This window comes from Aedes albopictus, chromosome 3 (assembly GCF_035046485.1).
Source record: "Aedes albopictus strain Foshan chromosome 3, AalbF5, whole genome shotgun sequence".
NCBI classification, from domain to species: Eukaryota; Metazoa; Arthropoda; class Insecta; order Diptera; family Culicidae; genus Aedes; species Aedes albopictus.
Window position 1 is genome coordinate 386,151,067 of NC_085138.1, and position 15,586 is coordinate 386,166,652.

Consider the following 15,586-nt stretch of genomic DNA (forward strand, 5'->3'; position numbering starts at 1 on the left):
TTATTTTCGGCAAGAAAAATTGATTTTAGAGGGGTAGTTTGTTTAAAGAAGTTGTTTGATATATCCCCAAGTAACAATTCCATTGCTGGTTGGTTTTGTTTGATTTTTATTAGGGTTTTATCACAGCAATAATTAAAACTCACAGTTTTATGACTGCTTTTATGAAAACCATTGATGAAATGTTTTATAGTATACTTGAAGATATGCATAAAGACAGATTTTAAGAGTAAACAAAACCCTCCGATATGTAAACCTTCTGGCAATCATTATTACCACAATAAAACTGTTAAAACTCTCAACAGATGGCGATCCGTTCGATTAATAACGACATCTGTTGGTGGAAAAGCAGAAACTACGACACTGCTAGGTTTATTGCGGTCATCATAAAAGTAAACTTGCTTTCGTGTTATTTTCGCTGATTATGGTCGTCGCCATATTGACGAATTAGCTAACGTGAATGGAAAATAGTTATTTTTGCTCAAATTAGCAATGAATTGATAGTTTGTCATAATTTCCATAACGTGCTCACATAAATAAACTATCTCTGCTGAGTTTTCTTGTGATTCACGATAGTTTTACTAAATTAACCAATTGATTTATTTCATTCCAAGATGATAATTTTCACTATTTTCGAAGCGCATTAATTTTATGGTTCTGCAACCCCAATATTTACGGTAAAATTGAATGCGCATAAGCCTACGAACACAATAACTACTAAAATATTGCTTTAAAATGATCGCTTTCTACTTACGAATGAAGTATCCTCCTGAACTTTACGTGCCATCGAAGAAGCTTCTCTGCATCTTGAGCTGTCATAGTTTTGTTGTTTAAAAAACAACAACAATCGAGAATGGGAAACTTCTCAACTAGGTTTTAAAACGGGTTTATTGCTACTTCTAATGCGGGTTACAAAACCTCTCCGAGAGTGGTCCACTTAGCCGGAAAATGCTCATGAAGAGGTTATCAAGAGGTTTTGATGTATAAATCAGTTTTATTGCAAGTTTTAAAAATTTGGTCATGAAGATCTCTTGTAGAGCCGAACAAAACTTAAAATGTTACTTGGGAGTCCTTCTTTGGAAATTATCACCAATGTGATTAATCCCCATACAAGTGAGATCGAAAATTGGTTTGATTCATAAATGAAGATAGCGTGTTTATGTTCTCTTGTAAAAGACACGCACACCGTCTTCAGCCAACCAACGGCTGAACGAAACTTAACACTAGACACACACAGGTCACGACACACATTACGAGCACCAGTGGATACGAGGAATAAACATTTCTTGCGAAAAGTTTCATCGCCCGGAGCGGGGATCGAACCCTCATTCCATTGCATTGTACGGTTATACGCTTGGTGACGCTAACCGCACGGCCACAATTCTCCACATGTTCAGCTAAGTTGTAGAAAAAAATCATTATACAAAAATATGGTATCATAAAACAAGGTCAGCTGGTGGTTGCCGAACAATAAAGATGAACGTAAACATCCGATGTACAGCTGATTTTGTTGAGTAAACATGATCAGCTGGTAGACCGAGAACAATGAGAGAAAATGGTAAACATTGAGACGGCCGGCGAAATCTGTCATACGATCGGGCGAATTGCTAATGAGCAGCAACAGAGAGCGACAGCAAAACCGAAAGCGAAATCGGAGAACGACGAAATTTATTGCACTGAAGTCTAAGTAGATAAAAAATCGCAATATCTCATCTCTTTTTTCTTTTCTGTCATCTCTCATTTCCGAACCTTCATTTCTCATCCATCATCTTTCATCTCCCATCTTCCATCGCCCATGTCTCACATCTTATCTCGCATCTTTCATATCTCGTCATCATTATCTCTCATCTTTAATCTCTCATCTCCCCTTATTACTCATATCTTATACCTCACCTCTCACCTCTCGTCTCTTACCTCACATCTTTCATCTTTCAGTTCTCTTTTCTCTTTTTTCATCTCTCATCTCGTATCTCTCATCGTTCACCTTTCATCTGTCTCAACTCTAAATTCTCAACCCTCATCTTTTTTTTCTCATCATTCATCTTTAATCTCTCATCTCTCAACCCTCTTCTCTTAACGCTCATCTTTCATTTTTAATTTCTCATCTTTCATCCTTTATCTTTCATCTCTCATCTCCCATTTCTCATCTCTCAATTTATCTCTCATCTATCAACTCTCATCTACCATCTCTAATATCTTTTGTTCCTCATTTCTTATCTCTCATCTCCCATCTATCATCACTCATCGCCCATCTCTCATTCCTTTCATCTCTCGTTATCATCATCCCTCATGTTTTAACTCTCATCTTTCATATTTCATCCCTCATCTTTCATTTCTCAACTCTCACCTCTTTCATCTCTCATCATCATCATAATCATCATCATCATCTTTCATCTATCTTCTCTTATCATTGCTCTCATCTATCACGTCTCATTTCTCAGCTTCCACCTCTCATCTCTCGTCTTAATCTGCCATCTCTTATCACTGGTCTCTCATTTCTCATCATCTACCATCTTGATCTTTTATCTCCTATCATATCTCACCTTTCAATTATCATGTCTTATCTATCATTTTCCATCATTCTCATTATAATCATCATTTCTCACCTCTCATCACTGATCTCTCATCTCTCATGATCTATCATCTTGCATATCTCATCTCCTCTAATATCTCACCTCTCATTTTTCATCTTCCATACCTCATCTCTCGTATCTCATGTATCACCTCTAATCTCTCATTTTTCCTCTCGTATCTCTCATTAGTTCTCATCATCATCTCTAATCTTTTATCCTTCATATCGTACCTCACATCTGTCACCTCTCATTTCTCATCTTTCATCATCATCATGATCTCTTATTTTTTTATCTCCCATATCTCCATATCGGATTGAGAGGGATATCGAGAAAATTATCAACATTTACCATTTGCGACTTTCTATTTCCAGAAGAGATGTTTATGAATGTATCAATCAATCTATCGGAAAATTGGGAATTGAACTCGGACTTCCTGATTTAAAGTCACTTACTTTAGCACCTACACCACACCCAATTGAATACATATCATCGAAAACGAAAGCATTGCTTGATAGGTCTGAAATATCAAGAGCATAATCTGAACTAAACTTGAATTGAGGCCGAAGAAGCTATGTGGACTCTACCAAAACATTGTTTGGATCAGCTGTCAAAAATAATTTGATTAAAAGTTGAACAACAGATGGCTAATTCTGCATGTTAATGTCGGTTTTGAAGCTGGTTACACAGATGAATAATATTCTATTCAGCTTGATATTCAGCTACCCATGTATGGCTGATTTAACCCTTTGGAGCCGAATAATTTCGCCATTGCTGCCGCAACCTTGCTGGAGTCGAATACGTTTCCGGCTCCAAAGGGTTAAGAGATTTAATAAGCCATACTTCAGACTAATATTCAGCTATCATGGTGTTCAGCCACTGGCACCATCAACCAGTCAATGTTCAGCGAATACTCTCACTGTTCAGCATTCACTGTTACTTGGGAGGTTGGACTCAATTATCCGGATTCGGGTTCTGAAATTTCTCAAACTTATATCTGGCAGACGGAATGCTGTACATAGCAATTTTTCGTCAGTTGCACTGACCGTCTTCTGAGCCTATAGTTAGCTCTAACGGACCCAGAATTTGGATATCGGGGGACCGCAACTTATGGACGACCCCCAATTGGACTGGAAAAGGAACAACAGCCACACATCAAGATCATCGTGCTCATCATTCTACCGTGGACAGGGTAGAAACACTGAAAGCAGCACAAAGGCACCAGTTCAGCAGAATTAGAATAGAATACATTTGTACAAAATGTAAGTGCAGCTGAAATCGCATACGAAGTGGGGACAAAAGAGCTATAAATTAGGTTAAGTGATGAAGAGTAAAAAATGGATAACTTGAGGTATTATTTATACATTTGGAAGCTTTATCAGCAACAAGAACACTTGTAAGAGGGTAATGATTTAATGATGAAGATTGTTTTAAAATTTAACTCTAGGAAGAATTTGTGAAGACCGTGAAAGCAAATGGTATTCATAAAAGCATTTAAGAATCTCAATCATAACATCAAATTAGGAACAAACCACCCATCTAACGGTACCCCACTCAGATGACTTAAGTGGCAAGATAAAAATGCAGTCAAACAGCAGCCATCGTCACCGCCCACTTCACACACTCGTGTGGTGTGCCGCCGACACCACTTCAAACCGACCGACTGAATAAAACGATGGCAATAAATTCCTCCATCTTTATACAGACTGAAAGAGACTCCGATCCAGCTTGGATCTTGGCGGGCTGCTCTTGTTTGTCTACTCTACACTGACTGCCTTCGTTGGTTTTACATGTAGACCATACATTAAAAGCTTGTAGCTCTCCTACCACCCAACTCCTTTACACGTTCTTTTTCTCTCGTTCTCTTATTATGGTTGCAGACTGGAAAGGTGTGCACAATGTAGACCACACTACCTCACTACCAGCTTCACAAGCTAGCAGCACGCCATGCCACCACCATCCATTGCTGATTGGTGTGCCGCTTGTATTGTGAAGTTGTGTTTCAAATGGTGCGGTAAATAAAAGAAAGTTTATCGGAAACTCCAGACTCTTCTAAATATTCTGATTTTCATAGCAATAGCATATATTCCAAGTAACATTGCTAAGTCAAATAGACTGGAAGAGGTTCTTAGACCCATCCTAAAACCGAAATCAAAAATAATAAGTTTTATGACGGTTTTCCAAACCTCTACAAGACTAATTGGTCATCAAAATGTTACTTCGGATTAGCGTCTCCAGTTAGCCTAGTAGTTAAGGCTATGGATCGTCAATCCGGAGACGGCGGGTTCGATTCCCGTTCCGGTCGGGAAAATTTTCTCAACTGCCTGGGCATAGTGTATCATTGTCGTTGCCTCACGATATTACACATTCATGCAATGGCAGGCAAAGAAAGCCCCTCAATTAATAACTGTGGAAGTGCTCAAAGAACACTAAGTTGCCAAGTTCCAGTGAGAACGTAGAGCCATAAAGAAGAAGAAGAAGAAGAAGAAGAAGAAGAAGAAGAAGAAGAAGAAGAAGAAGAAGAAGAAGAAGAAGAAGAAGAAGAAGAAGAAGATGTTACTTCGGATTATATCTATATAAGGTCAACCAAGACTTGAGAGTCGTTTTTTGTTGAAAAACAAATCTTAGACTGGTAGGGAAGTGGCAGGGGTTCTTTTTTGGGCACTTTTCTGCTATAACTCAGCCAATTCTGAACCAATTGACACATTTTTTGGAACGCGATGAGATACGTATAGTATCTAGCCGTGTACAAAATTTCAAGTCAATTGGTTTGGAATTGACAGAGTTATAGTGAAGAGTGCCCAAAATACCGGTCGCTGCTCAAGTGGTTCGCTACCCTAATGGTGTTCTAAATAGTTTTTGAGTTTAGGTCATTCAATTCATGTTATCGTGTTAGCCGATAACAAGACTAATTCCAATGTTAAAAACCTCGTATTTCACCAGCGCATTATTTAACGCCAAACCGTAGGGTTTTTAAGCATTCTCCATCTTTTCGTTGCCTTCTCAGACCGATGGTCTCCTTCCACTCATAAGTACTACCCCTCAGCCATCCAAATCCACTCGTCGATTCAATTAATTATATTTCTTCTCTTTCTTTTGCCGCACTCCGCCTGAATCCCTCAACAACAAAAAACTCCTTCCCCACCTCCCTTCGTTCCGCATCCATCCCCATTCCCCATATATTGCAGGTAGTGATAGCGACCCAGGTCGCGGTGGACGGCCCCCTGCTGGCGATCTCCGACAACATGTTCGTGCACAACAACAGCAAACACGGGCGCCGGGCGAAACGGCTCGACCCGGAAGGTACGGGAAGTTCTCCGTTGGCCATTTCGGGCCATCCGCTGGCCCCGGACAGTACGTACGACGGTCGGTTTCAAAATTCTTCCCCGTTACTTGTTCTGAATTATCGTGTGTGTGATTCGTACATTCTAGATCTGAGTTTCTTTCGTTCCCGTTATTAAATTAGTTCATGGTTCATAAACCATATTACCGTAGCATTCATTGGAGTACCTTCCTTTAGTTATTGATTCTCACGATTTTCCATTTTAAAGTTTTTCGTTGCAATTGGCCCAGAAAACGAAGACCGAACGGGGGGTGTGCCTCCGAAGCGGGAATGATCTACAGCAGCAGCGTGCGGCGATTGTTCCGGGACAAAGGAGGAGCACTATTTCCGCTTCGGAAGCAAACCTGCCAAAGCTCTATCGTCGTTCGTACTGGGGTAAATTCCCAGCAGACACACATACCAACCCCGACTACTAACTAGCAGCAGTCAGCGTTCGACGTTCACCATTCTCCGAATGATTGCGGTACGAGAAAGCTCATTAAAAATGATTCAAAGTGCATTTAGCAGTTTGAAAGAAATATATGCAGTCTCGGGTTTGTGCATCCTCAAATAACCGTGAATGCAGCCGAAAGATCTAAATCAAACGGAAAATTTTCCTCTGATTTACGTTGGAAGGGCATCGAATTGGAAATAGTAGGATTTATGGGTGATTTTCACTAACGGTCTATTATTGGTTTTTTTTTCAATAGATCTCGTTTCAAAATGTGATCAGATGCATTCATAAATCGGTTACATCGTTTTTGCGGGGAGTGATTTTCGCAACATAACACAGAGCAACATCTAAAAAAGAACACACAATTTCGACCTCAGTTTCTGAGAGTAGGGGAGACTGAGGAGACTTGATCCCTGGGGAGACTTGTTCTCCCCATATTTGCTCGGAATCAAAAACATTTTTCTTCTAGCAATATTTTTCCAAAACTACTCCTGGACAAACGACTTTGTTTTGGCTACAAATGATTTCGATTGTACATTGCATTATTTTTTAACGGCTGATGGTTTGTTTTCAGTCCTTCAGAAATCTTTTAGGCGATTCCGAAAAATCTCAATAACTTTGTGAAAATTGAACCAAATCGTGTCAAAATTTCACAGCACATGGTTTAAACAATATACTTTCAAACTTATTTATCCAAATAAGGCTGTTGTTAACAAATTTTAATTAATTCAGCTTAGTATATACAACAGTGATATGGGGAGACTTGATCCCTCGAGGATTACACACACATTATACATGTGAAAAATAAAGATCTATTCGGAAGCCTCTATTTACTTGGAATTCTAGTCTATTCAACGATAAAATGTGTCAGGTAATTATAACTTTAGTACAAACCAAGAAAAGGGGGATCAAGTCTCCCCATTTTGAAAATACGGCATATCCTTAAAAATTTAAGGAAATCTTACTATTTCAAACACTTCATATTCATCGAAAATACAAGAAAACTCGAAAAGAAAATGAATAGGACGACTCTGGAATAATTTTCCCTTTAAATAAACCATGTGCTCAAAGGGGGATCAAGTGTCACCCATTTTTGAAAAATACATCATAAGACATGCCTCCATAAAAACACAATTTTGAAAACTTCAACAATAATTTAAAGGCCTTCTGTTGTGCATTAACTTGCAATAGATGTTTACCTGCCATTTTGTACGGAAATCGGATCTAGTTTTGTGTTTTTTTTTTAAGTTTCAGGTAAATTAAGAAAAAGGGATCAAGTCTCCCCAGTCTCCCCTACCTTTATTACCTGAAGACGACTAGTAATCCTACATTAGAGATCTGCGGAAGCGGCCATTGTGAGCCAATCGTGCAGAGAGAACTGTCAAAGTGTGAGCCAAACGAACATGTTTATCGTTTGTAGGAACGCGCTGTTTGAACGGTATTGCAATCAGAACTAAATAAATTATAGTTATTAATTTTTAATATTAAAAAATCGTTGGCATATGCAAATGTAATCAGTGAAGAGAATTGTCAGACAAAAGAGGCACAAAACAAGCAACAAAGAAGACGCGGCGATTACTCTTTATTCCAACTGGTAACAGATAATGACATGATCTCAAAAATTTTTGTTGCAGACAAAACGGAAGCTGAATTTGTTGCGTACTTTTCAACTCGTGAATTATCAATTATTACCAACCCAAAATCGAAACTTTTTGATGATACATCTTCAGCAGCGTTGCAGTGTTTACCGACTCGAAGTTACCGCTCGAAATTCACAATGCAAGCCTTAAAAATCTCTAAACTTGTGGTGTACGATCTTTGTCCTATTCTGTTCAAGTTGGGACAAACCTATGTCGCTTTGAGAGAGTGTCGCAACAAACTCAGGTTGCGACATTGTCGTTATTGTTGCGCGATGGTTGAATTTTGATTCACTGAATGTAATACAAAAGATAATATTTTATTAATTCTGCTTTCAAAAACTCATACTAATGAATAAGCTTTTGTAGCTGCTCTTCTTGAAAAACCTTCCATTGTGCCTGCTTGATTCACTTCTGCCGATATGATTAGCGTTACGCTTTGCAATGCATTTCAGATTTCTTCGATAGGGCTGCTATTTTTTCAAAATTTCGACCGTAATTAGCAAACGTGAACAAATCAACTTGCACACAACAAAGTCACGCACAAAGTTTGAACATTTAGCTTTGTGGCAAGTGTTGGAAGCTGTTGTAAACAAAACAAACAGCGTTGCCAAATCGACATATGTAACTTCCGCAAATCTCTATATAGAGGATTTCTAAAGACGACCTTATAGTTAGGGGTCGTCCATAAATGACGTAGCTTTTTAGGGGGGAGGTGTTTGTGATTTTGTGACGAAGTGTGACGATTGGGGGGTAGGAGTTCATGATATGCTACGTAGCTTTCTACTAGGCCTATTGAAAAAAAAACATAATTCATAAAATTTTTACTTGCAATTGATTGATTGATTTGTCTTTATTAAAGAGACTTTCAGCCCCTGGCTGGTTCGTCTCTGGATTACTAGCAATAAGGCCGGAACAAATCTCATTTTCTTCTTTTGTCACAATACTCGTTTGCTTGCTAAGGGGGAGGACAATAAATAATAAATGTATTTGCCGAAGAAATACTCAAACAAATACCCAAAAATACCCAAACTCTGTAAACTCATCGGATTTGTTAAGAAATTTTCTGTGCAACTCTAATTTCACCTTAAAATTTTAAAATTTCTTGAATAATTTATTGGTCTCCCCCCTCAAAACGTTAAATTTTGACCAAAATTTTCCGAAGGGGCGGCGACATAAGAGAAAATCGAAATTTGTGTCAGCCTAAGTATTATTATCCAATAACAAAAAAAAAATATTGCATGACTTTTTTCCATTCACATTAATGTAAATAACAAATAATGGAAATAAATTCCGGCTTCATTTCATAAGACATGCAGCTATTAGACGCAACAACTGTATCTGAGAAAGTGGTTTTGAAATCCAGCGTAAAGAATAATGTATGTATTGTGTTTGCAGACAAAAATCAATTTCGCTCAAATGCTTCTCAAGACCAATAGTTTGCTGCTTGCTATAGGGCACTGCATGCCGCTAAGGTGGCAAAGGAAATTTTTTCTAAGTTTTTGGCATTACGGCATTATTCCATGAGTTCCTTATATAGTTTCTACAGGAGTTCCTCGAAGAATTCATCCAACAATTTCTTAAGGAGCTCCTCTAGCAACTTTGTAAGGAATTTCTCTTTGTGTTCTTTATAGGTTTCCCCAAAAGGAGAAGAATAACATTTCCACAGGAATTCCTACTGGGAATCCAAGAAAAAAAAAACCTCTGAAATCATTCCAAAAGGATCTAGAGGAATCTCATAAGGAATCCCTGAAAGTACTTCCAGAAGAATTTCAGAAGGAACTCCTGGAACAATCTTGAAAGAAAATAGAGAAATTTCAAAAGAAACTCCGTGAGCAGTACCTGGAGCAATTCTAGATGAAGCTTCCGGAGAAATCTTAAATTAACTTCTGGAAGAATCTTAGATGGAGATATTTGTAGATTGTCAGAAGAAACTCCTGGTTTAATTTCTGAAAAAAGCACGTAAGAAATAATTGAAAGAATCCCGTAAGGAATTACTTAAGGAATCCCCAAAATAACTTTTGGGGAATCACGGATGATCTGCATATAACTACTGGTGAAATCTAAGAAAGAAAATTCTGGAGGAATTCCAGAAGCAACTATGGGAGGAATCCGTAAAGGGATTCCTCGTAGAACTCTAAGATACATATCCTGAAAGAATCCTGAATGAGGTGAATGGAGGGATGCCGGAAAAAGTTACTGAAGGAGTCCCGGGAAAAAAATCCTGATTAAATCCTAGAAGGAAGTCCTCGAGAAATACCAGAAGAATCCAGGAAGGAATTCCTGAAGGAATCAAAAAAAGAACACCTGGAGGAATCCCAGAAGCAACTCCTGGGAAGATTTCCAAGAAATGCCGGAGGGGTTGCCTGCCGAGATCTTGGAATAAATATCTGAGTGAATTCCTGAAGGAAGCCAAGAAGGAACTCCTGGAGGAATCCCGAAAGGAACTTCTGTAGGAAACACAGAAAGAAGTTCTGATGGAATCTCAAATGAAAGTTCGGTTAAAATCCCTGTTGAGATGTTCAAAGAAACTGCTGATGGAAGAGAGGAGAAGAAAACCTTGAAAGAACTCCTGAAGAAAACCATGGATAAAATTTCCAAAAAAAACCTATTTTATTTTATTTTTTTAGTATTTTTAGCAATTCCATTGTATTTTTTATTTATTTTTTCCTTGACCCGAAGCTAATGCTAACATGTTATCGTATTGCTAATAAATTACAATTACAACCTTAGAAAAAAAAAAACCCCTGGAGAAACCTCAGAAGGAGCTTTTGGAGGAATCTAAGAAGGAACTCCGGAATGAATTATTGGAGGGATCTTTGAACCCCTGAAAGAATACAATAAGGAGGAATTCTCTAATGGAATCCCAAAGAAAATTCATGAAGAAATCCCAGATGGAAGTGCTGGAGGAACTAAAAAGGGAGACATTCTCAAAAATGGGAATCCCAAAAAAAACTTCCAAAATGAACTGCTGTAAAAATTTTAGAAGAAACTCCTACAGGATCCTTCGAATGTCGTGGTGAATTTCATTGAAATGAAACCAATTTGATATTCTTAACAGATTTATTAGTGAGCAAACTAATATCTTCGGAAGAGCTTCTATAGGCTAATATGGTATTGGGAGCATAAATTTCTTCGGTTCTTCGGCATCAAGCAGAACGATGGGTGGTTTATTGAGTCATTAGCTTTGGTGATAATCTCCACTGGTAGCACCTATGGTCTTGATGTCGGTGATCTGAATCTGACAGTCTTGCTATTGTTGTTTTTTCCATAATATTCTATTAACATACAAGTTAAAATTAAAATCAGAGCTAAGTTCGAGTTTTTTTTACATGAAAATTTTGTTGAAAGGGGGGGGGGTGTTTTACAAGCTACGTCATTTATAGAGGGGGGTATCTGAATTTGTGACGAAATGCTACGAGGGGGGAGGGGGTACTAAAAATCGCTTAAAAAAGCTACGTCATTTATAGACGCCCCCAAGGTCGAAATACGTATCTGTAAAAAGATTCAATTTCTTAGTGAAATTAAAAGGAACAGTACTTAACCCAATTTCTACTTATTAAATGTTGCCAAACAAATTCAGTTTACTTCGAAATTTTGGTTGTATGCCACTATCAAGTTTTTGGCTAGAAATGGGTGTTATAGGGTAGAAATTTACTTCGTCATATGCGCTAATTCCCGTCATGTCCGGAAAATAACCAATAGTTAAAGATATTCCAACTCAATGACTTATTGAATGAAAGCAAAAAGATGTAGACTACCAATATCCAGCCCCTATAGCACTGGAAATCGAATAATTACACTAAATTTCACAATTCAAGACCAAAAACTGAAAAGGCCGCAACAACATTTTGTAAACAAACATGTTTCTGTCGACTTGAGGCCTTTTGAACTCCACTCACACACCTCACCACCACTAACAGAAAGCGCAAACATCAAACTTTCTGTTAATGGTGGTGAGATGCGTGGGTGGATACGAGAAGGCCTCAAGTCGACAGAAACGTGTTTGTTTACACAATGTTGATGCGGCCTTTTCAATTGTTGGTCTTGAACTTGAATTAAATTTCACTCCATTTACGAGTTGACATTTTTCCTCGTTTTGCGTAAGACGAAAGCAACCGCACCAAAGCAGCAGCTAGCTGAATTATTCTTCATCGTCGTTCAATTTTCACTTCACCTGATTTACTTGTTGAACCAACCTTCAATTCACATCTCACAAAAGCTTTGTAGCCACTGCTGCAGAATGTAGCAAACCTGTTCAATTATTCAAATAAATCACTATTTTCCTCGTCGGTTAAATGTAAACAACAAGTTGTCTTCGTCTAGTAAGGATGCAAGCAAATGTGTGCGTGGATTTTCTGCAAATGAAGCATCGTATTTCACAACCACAGAGAAAAATTTCTTCGTTGCACTGTGATGGCGCACTTTAAACTAGTGGGAAAAAATATTCATTGTGATAATTTGATCGTTATTGTAGAGCTACATCCTCCTCAATTTAAAACATTCTGCTCAATCATACTTTGAATACATGATTTGATTTAGATTGCGAAGAGTTTGACCGACTTTTCAAATAAACATACACGGTCAAATCATAGCGTCACGTAGAAGGTGTGCCGGGAATTGAATTCAGATTGTGCCCAAAACATACGTGAACTAGATGGAAACAGTATTCGAGGGAAAAAGTTGGATATCGAATAATTCTGGAGCAACATTTAAAAAGGACATACAAAGATTGGTAAACAATGACTTCACACGTCGCCGCTTAGCACCCATCAACTTATCCACACAAACTAAGACCATTACCATGAAGAGCAAACATCGATCTTTCAGATAACGGTGTTCATTTGCATGGGCAGGTTGCTGTTAGGCCCTACGGAGCATTTTCGAAAAAAAAGGCACAAGAGCTCTTGGGCCCTTTTCAAATGTTGCTTCAAAATTGTGCTTTTTCCTACAATCTTTTTAACTTCATGTAGAATAGTTCGATCTCTGCCAAATTTGGATCAACTTACAGCGAAAGTTTGAGAATGTTTGATGCACTTTTCACGAAGTTACAGCTATTTGACCATTTTTTCGAAAGTGAAATTCACTGAGTTCTAACGGTAAGTGCCCAAAAAAGGTATACCTACCTAAATGCTACAAGACCCTATAATTATAATTATTATTATGGTAAACTGGCACTAAGATGAAAAAAATAACTACTATAGCTAGTATCTCGCCTCAGTAAGATGGCGTTTTTATCAAAACGCTTCAAATCTATAAGAGCCATGTGCCAAAAAGATTTTCGATTGAAAATTACTAATAAACTTGAAGGTCATAAGGTCATAAGGTCGACGGTCAAAAAATCAAAAAGACAAAAGGTTGACTAGGACAAAATGTCGAACATACAAGAGGTCAAAAGGTCGAAAAGTTGATATAAAAAAACTAGAACAAAAGGTTAAAAGTAAAAATTTATAAAAAAGAACTAAAATTTCGATTTTGGACCCTTCGACCTTTTGACCTTCCACCTTTTTATTTTCAACCTTTTGTCCTACAACCACCCCACCCCCTTTAGAGTCTACATAGTTTATGGACAAACCCCAATGTAATTTATATCAATTTATATCTTGGTCTACATAAAAGGCGTCCCATAGGAATTTATCAATAAAATACACCCAATTTTTTTGAACGGGTCGTTTTTCTGCAATAACTCAGTCAATTTTGAACCTACTAATTTGATTTTTCGTACACAGATAGAATTGGTGGTGTCTTCCTATGTACAAATTGTGAATCGGTTAAAAATTGATGGAATTATGGCCAAAAATGGTTTCCTACCAGATTTCATCTTTTGAATCCTCCCAAGAATCTTGTATGGGTTCGTTTAAGGATTTCTCCTGGAATTCCTTCCGGTATTTTTACCTGAGTGGGGTCCCTTTAAGTATTCTTACGCGTTATACTTACGGAGTTCTTCTCTAAATTCTTCCAGAGGTTTTTCTCCCGGTATTCTCTATGGAATCCCTTAGATTTTTTCAAGGATTTCTCTAAAAAATGTTTAGAGTTTGCTTCAAGGATCTCTTTTTCGGACAAATCTATTGGGTTTCCCCCACGATTCTTTCAGGAACTTTTACGGTACTTTTACGTGAATTTGTCAGGGATTTTTCCCCGGATACATTTAGGGATCCTTGCCGGGATTCCTTCAGCGGTTCTTCCAAGATTCTATCAAGGTTTCATCCAGGATTTTTTCGTGGAATTCCATTAGGAATTCCTCCTGGGATTCTTTCATCAATTCCATCTGAGATTTCTTTTTACTATTTTCGCCAACATTTCTTACGGTTTTTACGGATTATTCACGAGATTCCATCAGGTATTTCTCCCAGGATTCCTTCATTCCTACCTCCCAAGATTTCTTCATTATTTTTTTTCTTGGGTTTCCTTCTGGGATTCCTTTCAAGATTCATTCAGGGAAACTTTCAAGGATTCTTTCCGAGAAGAAATATCTCATTTTTTTTGGGATTCTTTTCGACATTCGTTCATTGATTCAGCAAAAAAAGATCTTTGCTACTGTAGCTCTCAAAATTTTTTAAATTGTTCGGCCTTTTCAGTCGTTAAAATTAGCGAAAACACTGAAAGAACTTCTCCAAGAACTCTGGAAAGAATGTCTTGCATCATTCCAGCAAGAATTTTTGAAGGAATCCCAGGAGAAATTGTTAGTAGAATGCTGAGAGTTATTATAATAATATTTTCTGGAGAAGTCCTAGGAAGAACCACAGCATGAATTGCTTGAGGAATCCAGCTGGAATTCCTTAAGGAAGGCTAAGAGGAGTTTTTGAAGAAATTTATTGGGAAATCTTTAGATAAAATCTCTCGGATAAAAAATCCTGGAGGATTCACCGGATGAACTTTTAGAAGCATCTCAAGAAAAATCTCTGGATGAATCCTTAGAAGAGTTCTGGAATGTATCATTGCATAAACTTCAGCAGAAATCAAAGGAGTTGATGGAGGAAACTAAACAGGAATTTTTAGAGGAACCCCATCAGTAATACCTGAAAAAATCCAAATAAAAGTTCTTCGTAGAAATATCTCGAGGAATACCTCGAGAAGTCCCACAAAGGGATATTCTGAAGGGACCTGAAGGAATTACAGGAGGAATTTCTGAAAGAATTTCAGATAGATTTCTCGGAAGAATTCCAGGAAGTACCATAGTTAGAATGTTCGGAGGAGCAATTGCAGGAAGAATCGCAGGAGGAGTTGTTTGTGGAATCCTTGGAGGATAGCCAAAAGGAGTTTCTGCAGGAATTCCATTAGGAATCTTTTGATCAAATCTGTGGAGGATTTCCTGAATGATTGCTTGGAGAAATCCCTGGAAGAACAACCGAAGGAATTTGTGCAGAATTCCAGGAAGATTGCCTGAAAAAAACACTAGAAGAATCCCTAGCAAAATTTTTGAAGTAGGGTCTTGTACCATTTGGGCAGGTGTATCTATTTTGGGCACTTGCCGTTATAACTAAGTCAATTTCAAACCAAATTGATTTGAAATTTTGTTTAGAGTTAGATACTGTACGTGCCGAACTCTATACAAAATTTCAAATCAATCCGTTTAAAATTGACTTAGTTATAGCGGCAAGTGCCC

At 37.8% G+C, this 15,586-nt stretch overlaps 1 protein-coding gene across 4 annotated transcripts in view; it reads left to right on the forward strand.

Moving 5' to 3' along the window:
• LOC109621530 (transcription factor collier) overlaps nt 1-15,586 on the forward strand; it is a 409,396-nt gene that overhangs the window by 386,194 nt on the left and 7,616 nt on the right. For 3 of the 4 annotated variants that reach the window (XM_062855901.1, XM_062855897.1, XM_062855900.1), the window contains exon 8: nt 5,756-5,933. In XM_062855901.1, the coding sequence (XP_062711885.1) occupies nt 5,756-5,933 (178 nt within the window). The remainder of the gene's footprint in view (nt 1-5,755; nt 5,934-15,586) is intronic. The other variant, XM_062855898.1, reaches the window with a different exon arrangement.